This window comes from Mastigoproctus giganteus, chromosome 9 (assembly GCF_048544385.1).
Source record: "Mastigoproctus giganteus isolate SK-2022 chromosome 9, ASM4854438v1, whole genome shotgun sequence".
Lineage (NCBI taxonomy): Eukaryota > Metazoa > Arthropoda > Arachnida > Uropygi > Thelyphonidae > Mastigoproctus > Mastigoproctus giganteus.
In genome coordinates this window covers 156,506,188-156,520,632 of record NC_143583.1, presented here as the reverse complement: position 1 = coordinate 156,520,632, position 14,445 = coordinate 156,506,188, and the positions used below count along the sequence as shown (strand labels likewise).

The 14,445-nt window shown below is 36.4% G+C and overlaps 1 protein-coding gene across 1 annotated transcript in view; it reads left to right on the top strand.

The window, feature by feature from the left end:
- LOC150080833 (sodium/potassium-transporting ATPase subunit beta-like) overlaps positions 1-14,445 on the top strand; it is a 135,516-nt gene that overhangs the window by 83,277 nt on the left and 37,794 nt on the right. The window contains exon 4 of the mRNA XM_090381136.1: positions 1,276-1,454. Within this exon, the coding sequence (XP_090237262.1) occupies positions 1,276-1,454 (179 nt within the window). The remainder of the gene's footprint in view (positions 1-1,275; positions 1,455-14,445) is intronic.

Below are 14,445 nucleotides of genomic sequence, written 5' to 3'. Positions count from 1 at the left end.
TCTGACCAATCTGACTAGCTACTACTATGATGCAGTAACAGAGCAACTGGATGCAAACAATAATTTTGATATCATATATTTTTCAGCAAAGTTTTTGACACTGCTCCACATGAAAAGCTTGTGTACAAATTGGAGCAGTGTGGCATTAGGGGGAAGTCCCTGTTTTGAATAAATGGATGGTTGAGTTGGAGAAGACAGTGTGGTTATAAAAGGGTGCTACCTTTTATTAGACTAATGTTCCTCAGGGTTTATTAATGGTATTGGTGAAAGCATCTCAAGCTTATTGTCCAAGTTCGCAGATGATAAACCTTGGGAGGGTGGTTAATGATGGTAATCAAGGTATACTGTTATGAGAAGTGGCAATTGGTTTAATATTGGTAAATGCTAGGTACAGCATATGGGAAGTAATAATCCCAGAATGGGATTATTACTTCCCATATGCTTAATGCATATTATTATTAATATGTATTAATACCAGGTGGTATCACACTCATAAAGTGGTGGAAAACAAAAGCGACCTGGGTAATTGTGCTGTTTGACATTAAGTTCTCTGAGCAATGCAGACAGACTACTAGAACAACTCATTGGGTTCTCTTAATGATATACACAAACTTTGCCACCAGGTTCAAGGAGGTAATTATGCCATTGTATAAGGCAATGGTTAAGCTGCATCTTGAATACTGAATACAGGTTTGGAAACCTCATTTTAAGAAAGATGAGGATTCCTTGGAATGCATGCAAAGAAGAGCAACCAGATTAGTCAAGAACACAAAGGGGTAGGTACTGTACTTCAAAAAAAAAAAAAAAAACATGGGTTCTTCATATTGCAACATTTGGAAACTAAACATTTGTGATGAGCAGATCTGATTGAAGTGTTTAAAGCTTGAGTAAATTTAATGGTAATGGTATTCTAATTCTTTCTCAGGCAACACATAAAGGAGAGATGTGCCCAAATCTGCTTTCACCCAGGGTAATTGTCTGTTGAGCAACCTACATCTTATGTTGTAAAATTGGGTAGTTTGAATACATTAAGATAACCATTAGACATTATTAGAGGGGATGGACAAGTCATACTTGTTAGTAAAAAAAAAAAATTTTCCCCCTTCTAATCGGGTATTTTCATTTAGTGTCCCATTACATGCCTACGTCTCACATTTCAGTCAATTATCCTTCATTATTACTGCAAAAGTTTTACAATATTTTATATTGCAGAACCAGTTCGCATAACATTCATTTCATGGTTTTTGTTGCATTCTTGGTCTTTTTGTGTTGTAGATTATCAAGAAAGTGCCCGTAAATCAGGAGAATATGCACAAAAATGTGACTCTAATACAATCAATGATGGAAAAATAATATGTCAGTTTCCCTTGGAATCGATTGACAACAACTGTACATCCTCACGTAAATATGGGTATGATGTTGGTCATCCTTGTATCCTAATCAAAATTAACCGGGTAAGAAAAGTTTGTTCAGATTTTGATAAGTTAATAAAATTATGTATTTTTGAATATAAGAAGGCACTTACCTTCATTTTTAAATAAAATAAAATTATGTATTGCATCATTTATTTATTTATTATTATATTTTTAGCAAAATGCTTTAACATCTCATGATCTACCATAGATAAAATATCTGAAATTTGGTCTCTTTTCTCTTAAATTTTGTCCTTAAATTACTGTTTTGACACTTTATTTTATTTTTATTTAATTTGCACACACACACAAGATCCCAATTATAATGTGCAAAGGTAATAAATGAACTCATAAATGAAATAAATTATGATTAAAAATTAAACAGATTAAATAAAATACATTATACGGTCCATTCCCGTTATTTGGGACATATCGGGACTAGTGCATTTTGTCCCGATTAAGCGGCTGTCCCAATTATCTGAAGTTTCAAGTAAATAGTTAAAAATACAATGTAACCCCCCCCCCCCTTTTTTTTTTTTTTTTACAATTGGTTCACTGGGAGAAATCCCAGGTGCCGTCTGACACGAACATACCTTATGTACAATCAAATCACGTTACAACGAACTCAACATAGTAAAGTACCGTTCACTATACAATGTGCAATAAGCACCGGTCATTGTGATCACATCTTTGAATTGAATTTTAATTCTATTAAACAGCGATTCTAATTAGTGAAAATAGGAGGAATATTATCCACAGGCTATAAAAGCAAAGATATATTAAGCACAAATTTACCCATTATTACCTTACCAATTAAAAAATTAAATGATACGTAATAATCGGAATAATTAATACGTACTGTAATATGTACATACGAACTAGTTGACATTTCTGTTCACTGACATTTGTGGGCGGGGGAGGGGGGGTTAAAATTTAAAACAGTAAAAAGATAAGCAATCAATAACAAAGAACATGGCATACACAAATTGCAAGTAACACAATACACCCAAGTGAGAACAGAGTAAAGAGTTACAAAGCTTTAAAAATAGGAATGAAGAGAAGAGCTGAAAATTAAATTTTTTCTATGATTGAAGATTTCATGGAAATGTAAACACATTTCATCATAATAACCCACAGAATTCCAGCTGTCGGTATTATCGCAAATTCAATAAGATAGAGTTTACTGTCCATTTATGATAGATTTCACTAACAGAAAAGCCCAATAAACAGGTGACTGCTAATTGTTTTTATTATTTTATGGTTGTGACCTCCAGAATTTCAACCAAACCACGTGGTTCCGTCGGAGACAATTGTAGGGTAATCTCCAGTGCTTGCGGTCTCCTGCCCCGATTAAACAGCATGCTGTCCCAATTAAGCGAAGTAAACCCTGGCTATTTTCTCAATTGGTTTCTGTTTTTTAAGATTTGCCCCAATTAACCGGTGGCCCAAATAACTGGAATCCACTGTACATGAAATTAATAAATGGAAACAAGTATAAACTAATGAAAGTAAATCCAGAAAGCAACATAGTTGGTTATTGCAAAATATACATTTTAAATATTAAAATCAACATAAAACAATACTATAAAGGACAAAGAAAAGTTCAATGCATAAAAAATATGGGTTAAATAATACAAGCAATAAAACTTAATTTAGTGCTTAACCTGTCAGCAGACACAGGAATTGTTGAAATTTCTGTGGCCCAAGAATTTTAAAAATCAGCAAAACATATTCAAAATTATTCAATTTTTTATGCCATCTTTATTTTCTATCTTTTCTGACCACAACTATGAAAAATCCATATTTTTCAAAATAAATCCATATTATTTTTTAAAAATCCATATTAAAAACATATTTTTAATTAATTTTTGAAATTAAAACTCCCTTTAGACTTGTTGGAGAGTGAAATGTAAATTGAAAAATCTGTGCACTTCAACAAATGCATGCAATTGGATGCCAGCTTGTCAATGGTAGGAAGCCAGAGAATCTTACCGATTGGAGAAAAGTGCACATCAGTAATGCAAGCTTGCTATCAAGAACTACATGAGAGATGGAGAGCATATAATTAAGTTTAACTTAATTCATGGATTTTTTCCAATCGTGCAGTAATTAGAGATTTTCAGTGGAGAAATCAAAAGAAACATTTTCAAAATCAGCTATTAAAAGTTTTAGCTGTGTATATGGAGTAGATGAAGCACGGATTGTTGAAATATTGTCTGGTGTCTCACCAGACAACTCGAGGTTTTAACCCTGAGTATCAACTCAGGGTTAAAACTTAAACTCAAACAAGAAATAGAGAATAAAATTATTAAACATTAATAGATTTAAATATGATTAAATAAAGAAATTATAATCCATGAAGGATTTACCAATTAATTCTAAAATATTGATTATAATAATTTTAAAGGGAGCCTAAAACGACTGTAGTCTCTATGAAATGACAAGTAAAATAAGTGGTTCTGTCTGGTAGATCCAGAAGGGACGCAGAAATTTATAAGGGAAAGGAGATTGGAACAGATGACCTTCCTTATTATTAACAATTTTATAGAGAAATCTAAGTTTAGTGATGGTTCTTTTCAGAGAGAATAGGAGATATCTGTTTAGATATTGCCTGTTCTTGTTTGATAGTCTTGCATTGTGTTGTCTTAAGGGAAATTATAAGAGGTTCCAAGTGTATGGAATTACCATTATGCAAGAAGAGAACATCAAGACCCTTATAGGAATTAACCTTCATTAAGTTTTAATGGTTGATAGAAGTCATATGTCATAAGACAAAGTGTGAGAATCAGAAAATGACATCACCTAGCCTTTAGAAATGTTCATACAAAAACTATTGTTTATGTGCGGAATAACATAAAATGTTTACAGCGTCTTGCAGAGATTGAAAATGAGCAAAATTCTCTCTACTCTAAAACGATTACTCCAAAAATTTAAAATCATTAGCATAGCTTAGATTATGTATGTAGAAATTAAAAAGTAACAGGCCTATAGAAGGAACCCTAAGGGATTCTACTGTTAAGGGTGAACAAAGGAGACAGAATTCTATAGATTAAAACTCTGTAGTTCTGTTGGTCTAAATAACTGTAGATCCATTGTTTTACAATGGATCTACAGTTATTTGAATCCATAGGATTACAGTTTATTCCATTATAAACTATGAAATACTAAGTCAAACTCTCATGATATATATATATATATATATATATATATATGACCAAGTGTAGATGTATAGATGACCAAGTGAGAGAATGTTATTTACAATTTTTATTGTTATTTTCATTGTTCATCATTATTTTTATTTCCATTTTCATTAATATAATTTTATATAGGCCTTCCAGGCTAAAGCTAGTTTACTTTTACTAACTTGTTAGTTTGGTCCTCATACACCTAATCCTATAGATAGATGCCGTTAAATAAAATTGACTAATATAATTTCATGCACATATAATGCCTAATTGCCCTGTGTGCAATAGCATTAACGTTGCACAACTGACAGGTACCTAATATGGTAAACTTTACCAAATATCATTTTTATAGTCTTCAGTAAGAACACTATATATCATGTCAACAGCGAGACTGGTGAGCTTCAGCAAAGCAGATTGCCAAAACAATAGAAGACTGGATTTGACCACCGAACTACTGGGCCTAATCCACTTTGCTGTGGCATAAGAAGGACTCTTTGTGAAAGCTTATAGCAGACAATATGATGAAAGATTTTTCAGAAGCAAATTAATATTTTGATAGCACAATAATTCTTGTTTAAATCTTTGGCACATTTTTTTACGGATCGAGAGAATAAATCCAAACTTGAGTATAGAGAGATATATTCCACCAGTTAAAGATTCATTTAAATAAGTGAAGCATATAAGGACAGAGCACATGAATAGTTTTTTCCCAAAAGAAGGATTCCATCAGGTCCATGCAAGTAATCTCTCTCTTCAAGTGCTTCACACCAGCAAGGAGATCAGGCTCTTTAAAATTGTGACAGTAGAGATAACCGCACATAAATTGAATGTAATTGCAATTGGTACTGCCATAAACATTTATGACTTAAGAGATTTATTATATGTAGAGAATTTGAAAGCAGTTTCAGTGATCAGTAATAATGTAGTCAGGAAGACTGTATTATTACTGATGCACACTTACACTTAGCTATTATTTCTTTAAACCTAAGAAAATCGGAGGTAAATTTAGTTCTTCTAATATGTAACTTCATTGTCATTTTATCCCCCATGCTAAGATTAAGTTGAATTCTCCACTTACAAATATTTTAGTTCACTGTGGTAATACTGTAGTGAGTTTGTTACTTCTCACTCACTTGGAGAGTTGTCAGAGGAAATAAGGCACCCTTCTCCATAACTTAGTTCCAGTTTTTCAGCATGCACAACAAGCAAATCACACAATGAACATAGGCTATACGTATTTTACCTATACATCTATCTGTTGTTGTTATAAGAACTCATGTACCAACCAAATATTTTAAAATATGATTCGTTATGGCTGTTATTCTTACTTGCCACTTCTTGAAGTGCCAAGTAATGAGTTTGAATTCCATATTGACAGAATTTTCCTTGAATATTTTCATCCAGTACTAAGTCAGTCTCACACAGGGAGTGTGCAGTTCACTACCCCATTTCCAAAAGAGTGATTATACCTTATGCTTTTGTTCAGTGCTAAAAAAAGTAGTATAGTGCTCTTATCAGTATACATATTTGTCTCTATAAGTGTGTCAATTTACATGTTGTGTGGGCTGAAAAATCTGGAATAACTCGCAGGGGAACCCTACTCTATTTATTAAGAGTGCCTGACTAGGTTCAGTCAAAAAAGACTGGAAATTCCTCTAGCCTTCAATGAAAATAACCAGACCTGTCCAAATGGGTGGCAGACAGCAATATATTGTGCCACCTGAAAAGAAAGTCCATCATTGCCCATTTCAGTGAAGGGGGTACCAAGAGATTTGAATGCAAGCCAGACGAGGTAAAACAGTGAATTGTGAATTACACGAAGATAATTCTTCCATTTTACTAGGATTGAAACAAATTTATCAGTGAACTGGTAACCAAAGATAACATTGCATTCATTAATGTTGTCCAGAGATCAAACCATAGCCCATTGATTGGTATCATCAAGGATCTCCTTGCCACAAGGAATTTTTGAGTGGTTAAAGCCAAAATGGGGTAAACTCCAGGGGCCATCACCTTCATGTACAATATTCACAGTTATCCATACTTGTGCCTTCAGTCACAAGATGTGGATAACTGTAGGGATAGCCAGTGATTTAGGTTATGAATTACTGTCACATCCACCCTATCCATCAGATACAGTCTCTTCAGATTACTGCTTGTTTCTGGCACTTTGAGGGGGGGGACCATTTGAAAAGGTGATTTGATGATGTCTGGGATGAATCGAAATAGTATGTTATTCATACAGTCAAGGAGTGGCTAGAGGATCAAGGCAGTAGGTTCTATGCAAGGTTCTAGAAAAGATGAGGGAACATTACATCAGTTATTTAGTCCTTAAAGGGGACTATTTGAATTAAAATTGATTCATTTCTAGATTGCATCATTCTTTTTACTGTAGGTGAAACTTTTCAAATACCTTTTATATTAGTTGAAACATCAGACAACTGCAGAGGTTATTTCATTGTGTAATATTTGTTTATGCAGCTCTGACTTGTTTATGCAGCTCAAAAATCCAATTATGCAGTATAATTATATAAAAATCAAACAATGTATGTAACATGGCTAGGGAAGGATGTTACGATTTACAACCATTCCCTTAGAATAAGCCAAAACATGCCTCAAGCAATAGACAGCCATATCCTTCTGGGTTACCCAATACCTCTACCTACCTCAGAAATAATAGATATCATAGATCTTTCTATAGGAAAGCCTTACTTCACATTCAATGCAGATTTTGGGCTCTGCATAGGAAGTGCCCTATCTCCTCTCTTGGCAAAAATTTTTATGACAAAATTTGAAGATTTCTTGGAAATCCAACAAAATAAACCAAAATTCTGGAGCAGGTATAGCAATGGCATAGCTATCTGAAACCATGGTACAGAAAACCTACATAAATTCTTTGAGGTTCTCAACAACGACCACCAAAATATAAAATTCAAAATGGAAATAGAAAACAATGGCAACCTTTCGTTCCTGGACATCCTGTTCACAAGAAAACCTACAGAGCTACATATGGAAGTTTACAATTTTACAGGAAGCCCACTGATACTGGTATCATATTAAACTACAAATCCTGCAATCCTTTCTCTACAAAAATCGACAGTCTTTCATCCTAAGAGCTTATAGAATTTGTAATGAAGATAATTTACAACAGGAACTACAAACAATTGCCAGGCTTGCCATGAAGAATGGATTTCCTATACACATTATCAACAAAGCCATAAAAGACACCTCCAAGACCACCGCCCAACCCCAACCCAACAGGGACAGAAGAGCTTCCATATGTATACCGTACATACCATCTGTCCGCACTAAAGTAGCTAAAGAAGCCAGAAAATTTGGTGTCTTCACCTTTTTCAAAAGTTCAGCCTCCATCAAGCAGATCTTGAAACAACAGTCCAACAACCCCGATAATCCTAGAAGCCCCAGCTATAAAATAGACTGTAGGTGTGGGAGCACATATATAGGTGAGTCGTTTGTTGTTTATTTGATTTTCATGAGCATTAGTAACTAAGGCCATATTGCTCCGGGGATATGCGGTGGTCATTCCCTGATCTTTTCGCATCCTCCGTATTTGGTGGTCATAGCCTCGAACCCCCGTCTAATCAAGAAGCGTGTGCTACGCACTGCTGCTCCTGCCCACCTGGCTATGGAGGACGTCTAAAATGCAAAATCAAAGAGCACAAAAAGGATGTACAAATGGTATAGTTCTAAAGTCCAACACAGCTCTCCTTGCCTTCCAATGTGGTGACACTTGGGATTTTAAGAACACGAGAATCCTTTCTATAGATAGCCAATACAACAGAAGGAAATTCAAAGTTAGCCTTTTCCTCATAAAAATCTTTGGAGACTTGTGAATCAATAGAAAACAGGAAGTAGAGTTCAACCAGCAATATTTTCATCTTTTTAATAAGAAAATAGAAGAAATAGGGAACCAGGAAAAGAAAATAAGCCAGTTGTCCAGAAGAGTAGCATACAACCCCTTCCAGACCAACAGAATCAGCCCACAAACCAAAACCTGATGTCTAGAGTAAGAGAGCAAAGGTCACCTCAGGATTCCACCTCACAAGAACCTGGTTTTAGGGTAGAAAACCTGGCACAATTCTATTGGCTATTGGAATTAATCTCTCATCTATAAATTAACTGTTGGTGGCACCTCTTGCCTGTATGCACATCAGGCTTCTAGGAGCATCAACAAGAGGAGTCTGTCAGCATGTAAGAATTTAATCTCTTTGTATTTATCTAATCTAATATCTGTTTTTTTTTGTTTTTTTTTTTATTGTTAGCAATATCCAAACTTAGAATTGTTTATTTGCTAATTGTAAAATCACAATATTGGTAATTGTAAATCATAATATTCATAATTGTAATATTGGTAATTGTATTCAAATTGGTAACCCTTTCTATTTTTGTTCCCCCAACAGCACGGTCTAATGATGGGTATCGGTAAAATACCTGAAATGTTGCCTTAATGTATAGTAGTTTAGGCAAATAGCTTAATAAACTATATTAATTTCACAAGGTGTAAGAGTGGTATTAAATATAATAATAACCTTAACGTATGTAACAAACTTATAATGTTGAATATGTGCTATTATTATATTTTCAATTAAATTATAGGAGACAATACAGATCTATGCGAAGTTTTTTTCATTTCTTTATATATATATATATATATATATATATATATATATATATAAAAACATATTAAACATATACAGGAACTCCCCGACTTAGAGAAATTTGACATTACGTAAGTTTTGCCAGCCTGTGGAAACATATTTTGAATCCCGTAGGAATAAATGGCGGTATCGTGAAAATATAATGTGAACCCAATAACACTTTTGTTTTGTAATTCATTCCAAGTCCTTGGAAATTGAAAATTTTTGCTATGTTACTAAGCCATTTATCTCTCTAAAAGGTTATATTTATAATGAAATTGCCCTGCCCTTTCATCGTTATCATATGTTCCCATTATAAGAATCAATTTTGGTGATTGATTCAAATTTCAAAATTTTTGAAATTTGAATCAGTTTTTTCTAAAGCATGTTTCTGGAGGTCATGACACAAAAACAATTTGCAGATTCCAGTTTATTGAGATTTTCTGTTAGTGCATCTAATTATAAACGGGTAGTAAACTCGATCTTATTGCATTTGCAATAATACTGATAACTGCACTTGTGTGGGTTTTTACCCTAATGGTGAAATGTGTTCCCCTTCACTGAAATCTTCAATCATATAAAAAACAAATTTTCAGAAACTTCTTTTCATTCCTATTTACGTACTACAATGATGAAGGAAAAGGGACGAACAGAAAGTGTAAGTGCTAGCAGCGCCAGGAAACGAAACAAAATTGATTTAGAAATGAAGATGAAAATTATTACGAAATACGAAGCAGGACACCATTTGTCATCTATTGCAAGGGAATTAGGTCTCGCTGTTTCAACAGTGAATACTATTTTAAAGGACAGTGTGCGTATAAAAGAACATGTCAAAGGATCAACGCACTTAAAGATCAAAAGTGATCACAAAACAGCGTTTGGGGTGCTATATTGAAGATGGAACAGCTGTTAATAATATGGATGGAAAATCAGAATCAGAAGCAAGTGCCCCCGAGTCCAATGGCCAGTCAAGCAAAAGCAACAAGTATTTATAAAGATATTAAGGATAAGTACGGTGAACCACAATCCAAGTTTGTGGCAAGCAACGGGCGGTTTAATAGGTTCAAGCATTGTGCTGGTTTCCACAACGTTAAAGGATGCAGTGAAGTCGCCAGTGCCAATTCTGCAGCTGCAGAGAAATTTTGTGATGTGTTGGAAAAAATTATTGATGAAGGCGGCTATTCAGTGCATCAAATTTTTAACGTTGGTCCTTGAGGTTGTCACAGACATTCTCTCAGATATGCCAGACAATCTGTACTTGCTACCTGGGAGTCTAAAATGCTGTTGAAACTGATATTCGGGTGACTCTCAAGTCAAGTGGACCCAATTTCGGCGAAGTCTGGACGGTCTGTGACAGCCAAATCCTCTGCTTGCACCTTCACGATGGTGGGACTGTTAGTAATCCTGGGTATAACCTCCATGTGCAAGGACATGGTGGGTGACCACCCAGGTGCGAACCAACGTGAGCAGGGGTCGAGGTGTGGCGCCCACACCACATGGAGCAATGCCACCCCGCTATGTTACCAGGCAGTACTAGGTGGTAGATGACTCTCATCAACCGGTGAAATACCACCACTTTGCTTATTGGAGGCTTGAAGTGGTGGAACTCATGTTTAGTCTCTAGAGCTAAGTTCCAATCAACCCTTCCCTATCTCTTCCATCATGCAGTATGACTGATGACTTTTGAGGTTATTATGAACATTGTGGCAAGATCCAATATTCCTTACATATCAAGGGTACAGCTCTAAAACGGTGTTCACAGGCTGGCCGCTAGTTAGTACACCGGACCGAACTTATTGGTAACTCTCTAGGAGAGCTTCCGGATCAGCTAGTGTATAATCTTGCTACCAGATAGTGACTGGAGGGAGTCAGAGTAGTGTGTATGCGGGGAGCATTGCCGAGGCCACGTTATGTCAAGGATCTGGGTATATTCTTACCATGTGTACGCCATATCCAAAAATTTCATTACTTCATACAGCATGTCCCACCCACTTTTTCTTACTATTGAATACACCATGAATTGTCAAACTAATAGAGCAAGCTTATCTGTGAAAAGATCTAAACCTCCCAAGCACTTCCTAATTCATTTCACAAATATACGTGGTCTCAATTCTAATCTCAACGATGCAGTCTGCCAAACCCCATGTACTTTTTCTGACAGAATCTCAGTTATTGGTTGATTCAACCACAGCTCATCTCAGATGCCCAAATTATTCGCTATATGATTCCTTTCGCCTCAAAGGTGGTACTTGTGCATATGTCCGTTCTGATATTCCCTGTCAGAGATTTGGCAATTTGGAATCTCTCTTTGATCTTCTCTGGCTTAAAATCTCTCTACCTCATTGTGTCAAATTCATCTGTTGTCTCTACCATTCTCCCAACTCCACTAATCACTTGGAACTATTTGACTTCCTCTCTTTGCAACTTGACTTTCTACAGTCCAACTTTCCTAACATGTATTCTTTCCTGCGAGACTTCTTTTCTTTTCCTTGGTCGGATTACTGTTTCAAAACTTCTGATGTCAACGTTTGCTCAGATCGTGTCAGTGAAATTATTCTTGCAGGAATGGAGTCCTTTATCCCACACTCCACTTTAAAATCTCGTCCTTTATCTAAACCTTGGTTTTCCAATAAATGTGCTAAGGCTATCCAAGAGAAGAATGTTGCATATCGTAATTGGCTTGTTTCTAATTCTTCAATTTCATTTTCTGCCTACACCAAAGCTCGCAACAATTGTAAAGCAGTTATTAATCAGTCCAAACTAGTGTTTGAACAGGCTAAGAGTAGAAAACTTGCTTCTTGCCCTAATGGGCGGCGCCTCCGTAGCCAGGTGGGAAGGAGCAGCAGTGCGTAGCACATGCTTCTTGATTAGACCGGGGTTCGAGCCGTCACCACCAAATACGGAGGATGCGGAAAGGTCAGGGAATGACCACCGCATATCCCGGAGCAATATGGCCTTAGTTGCTAATGCTCCTAAAAAGCAAATAACATAACAAACAAGCCCTAATGGTAGCCGAGCATTCTGGTCTCTTGCCAAAGCTATTGGCCGCAACTTTTGCCCATCTCTGCTCCCACCTCTGTCTAAACCAGATGGTTCTGTTGTCACTTCAGCCAAGGATAAAGCTGACCTGCTAGCATTCCATTTTTCTTCCAGCTCATGTATTAATGATCTTGGTAAAACACCTCCCACCATTCCCAACACGCTCCATTCAATGCCTCCTGTGGTCTTCCGTCAAAAGGATATCAGAAGGTTTTGATGAATCTTGATGCTAAGAAAGCTCCAGGTGCTGATGGTATTTCTCCACTTGTTCTCAAAACCTGTGCTTCCGAACTTACTCCTATTCTTTGCCGCCTTTTTTCACTTTCTTATTCCAAAGGTGTTTTTTGTTCTGCTTGGAAATTTGCTCATATCCAGCCAGTTCCTAAAAAGGGTGACAAATCCCTCCCATCCAATTATCGTCCCATTGAAATTATTTCTACTCTTTCTAAAGTAATGGAGAAATCAATTAACTGCCAACTCTTAAACTACCTAGAGACCTTCCGTCTGATCAGTGATCGCCAGTATGGATTCTGTCAGTGTCAATCCACTGGTGATATTCTGGCTTATGTTACCCATTTATGGACTAATTCAATGGAAAGGTTCGGTGAAACACAAGTAGTTGCTCTTGACATCTCAAAGGCTTTTGATCGTGTTTGGCATAAAGGTCTTCTAAACAAGCTTCCATCTTATGGTTTGCCAACTGTTTTTAGTAATTGGTTATCCAGTTTTCTCTCTGATCGCTCACTGAGGGTGATGGTAGATGGCTCTCTGTCTTTTCCTCTCTTTTCCTCTTGTATATTAATGACCTTCTTCCATTGACTGGAAATCCTATCCATAGTTTTGCCGATGATAGCACGTTGCATTCCACTTTCCATTTTGAGAAACCTTGTCCTGCTCAATCAGCTTCAACTTCTCAAAAATCTGCTACCAATTCCTTAAATGCCGATCTTCAGGTAATTCTCCAGTGGGGCAGTGACAACTTAGTTGATTTCAACCCTTCTAAAACTCAGTGTTGTCTTATATCTCGCAAAAAGGATTCTTCTGCTCCTATGCTTTTCTTTAGTGACACTCTGATTTCTAGGCAAAATGATATATCTCTTTTGGGGATTACTTTGACTTCTAATCTCTCTTGGCACAAGCACATTACAAATATTGCTTCCTCTGCATCTAAAAAACTTGGTTTTCTCTCTTTCGCTCTCGCCGTTACTTTTCTTCCAAACAGCTGCTCACTCTGTATAAATCGCAAATCTGCCCTGCCATAGAATATTGTTCCCACATCTGGGGTGGTGCCCCCAAAACCTCTCTGAGGCTTCTTGATTCCATTCAGAAGAGGGCAGTTAGGTTAATTAATGATTCATCTCTAACAGAGTCTCTCCACTCGCTTTCTCATAGACGTACTGTTTCTGCTGCATGCCTCTACTACAGATACTTCCCTGGGCACTGTTCTTCTGAATTGGCTTCTATAATTCCCGCTCTCTCTTTCAAAACAGTCCGAACACATGCCGCCACCAGCCAACATCCATTTACTGTCCACCTTCAAACCCACAGAACCAACTTTTCATCTTCCTCATTTATTTATTCAACTGCCGTTTTCTGGAACAACCTTCGTTCATACGTATTTCCTGAAAATTGCAATCTACAGAAGTTCAAGTCCAATGTCAACATTCTTCTTTTGTCTTCTCAACCTCCAACCCAAACACGGTACTAAGTACTATAGGTTCTAATATCTCTCGTGTTTGGGGTTCACATAAAAAAAAAAACAAAAAAAAACCTGCTCTGTATTGGAAAAAAATTCCGGATCAAACAGACATTGCCAAAGAGGAAAATACAATGTCAGGTTTCAAGCCGTCAAAAGATGGGGCCACGCTCTTGCTTGGGGCTAATGCAGCAGGAGATTACAGATTAAAACCACTGTTTCTGCACCATTCTGGAAATCATTGTGCATTTAAGGGCATCAGTAAAGCCACCCTACCCGTGCATTTCTGATCGAACCAGAGCACATGGATAACAATATCTCTCTTTGAGGATTGGTTTAAATGCTGCTTCATTTCTGGGTTGAAAATTGAAATCCGGGTTGAAATCCGGGTTGAAAAAATTGTGTAGACAACGACGTTCCTTTCAAGATTTTGCTTGTATTATATAATGCTCCTG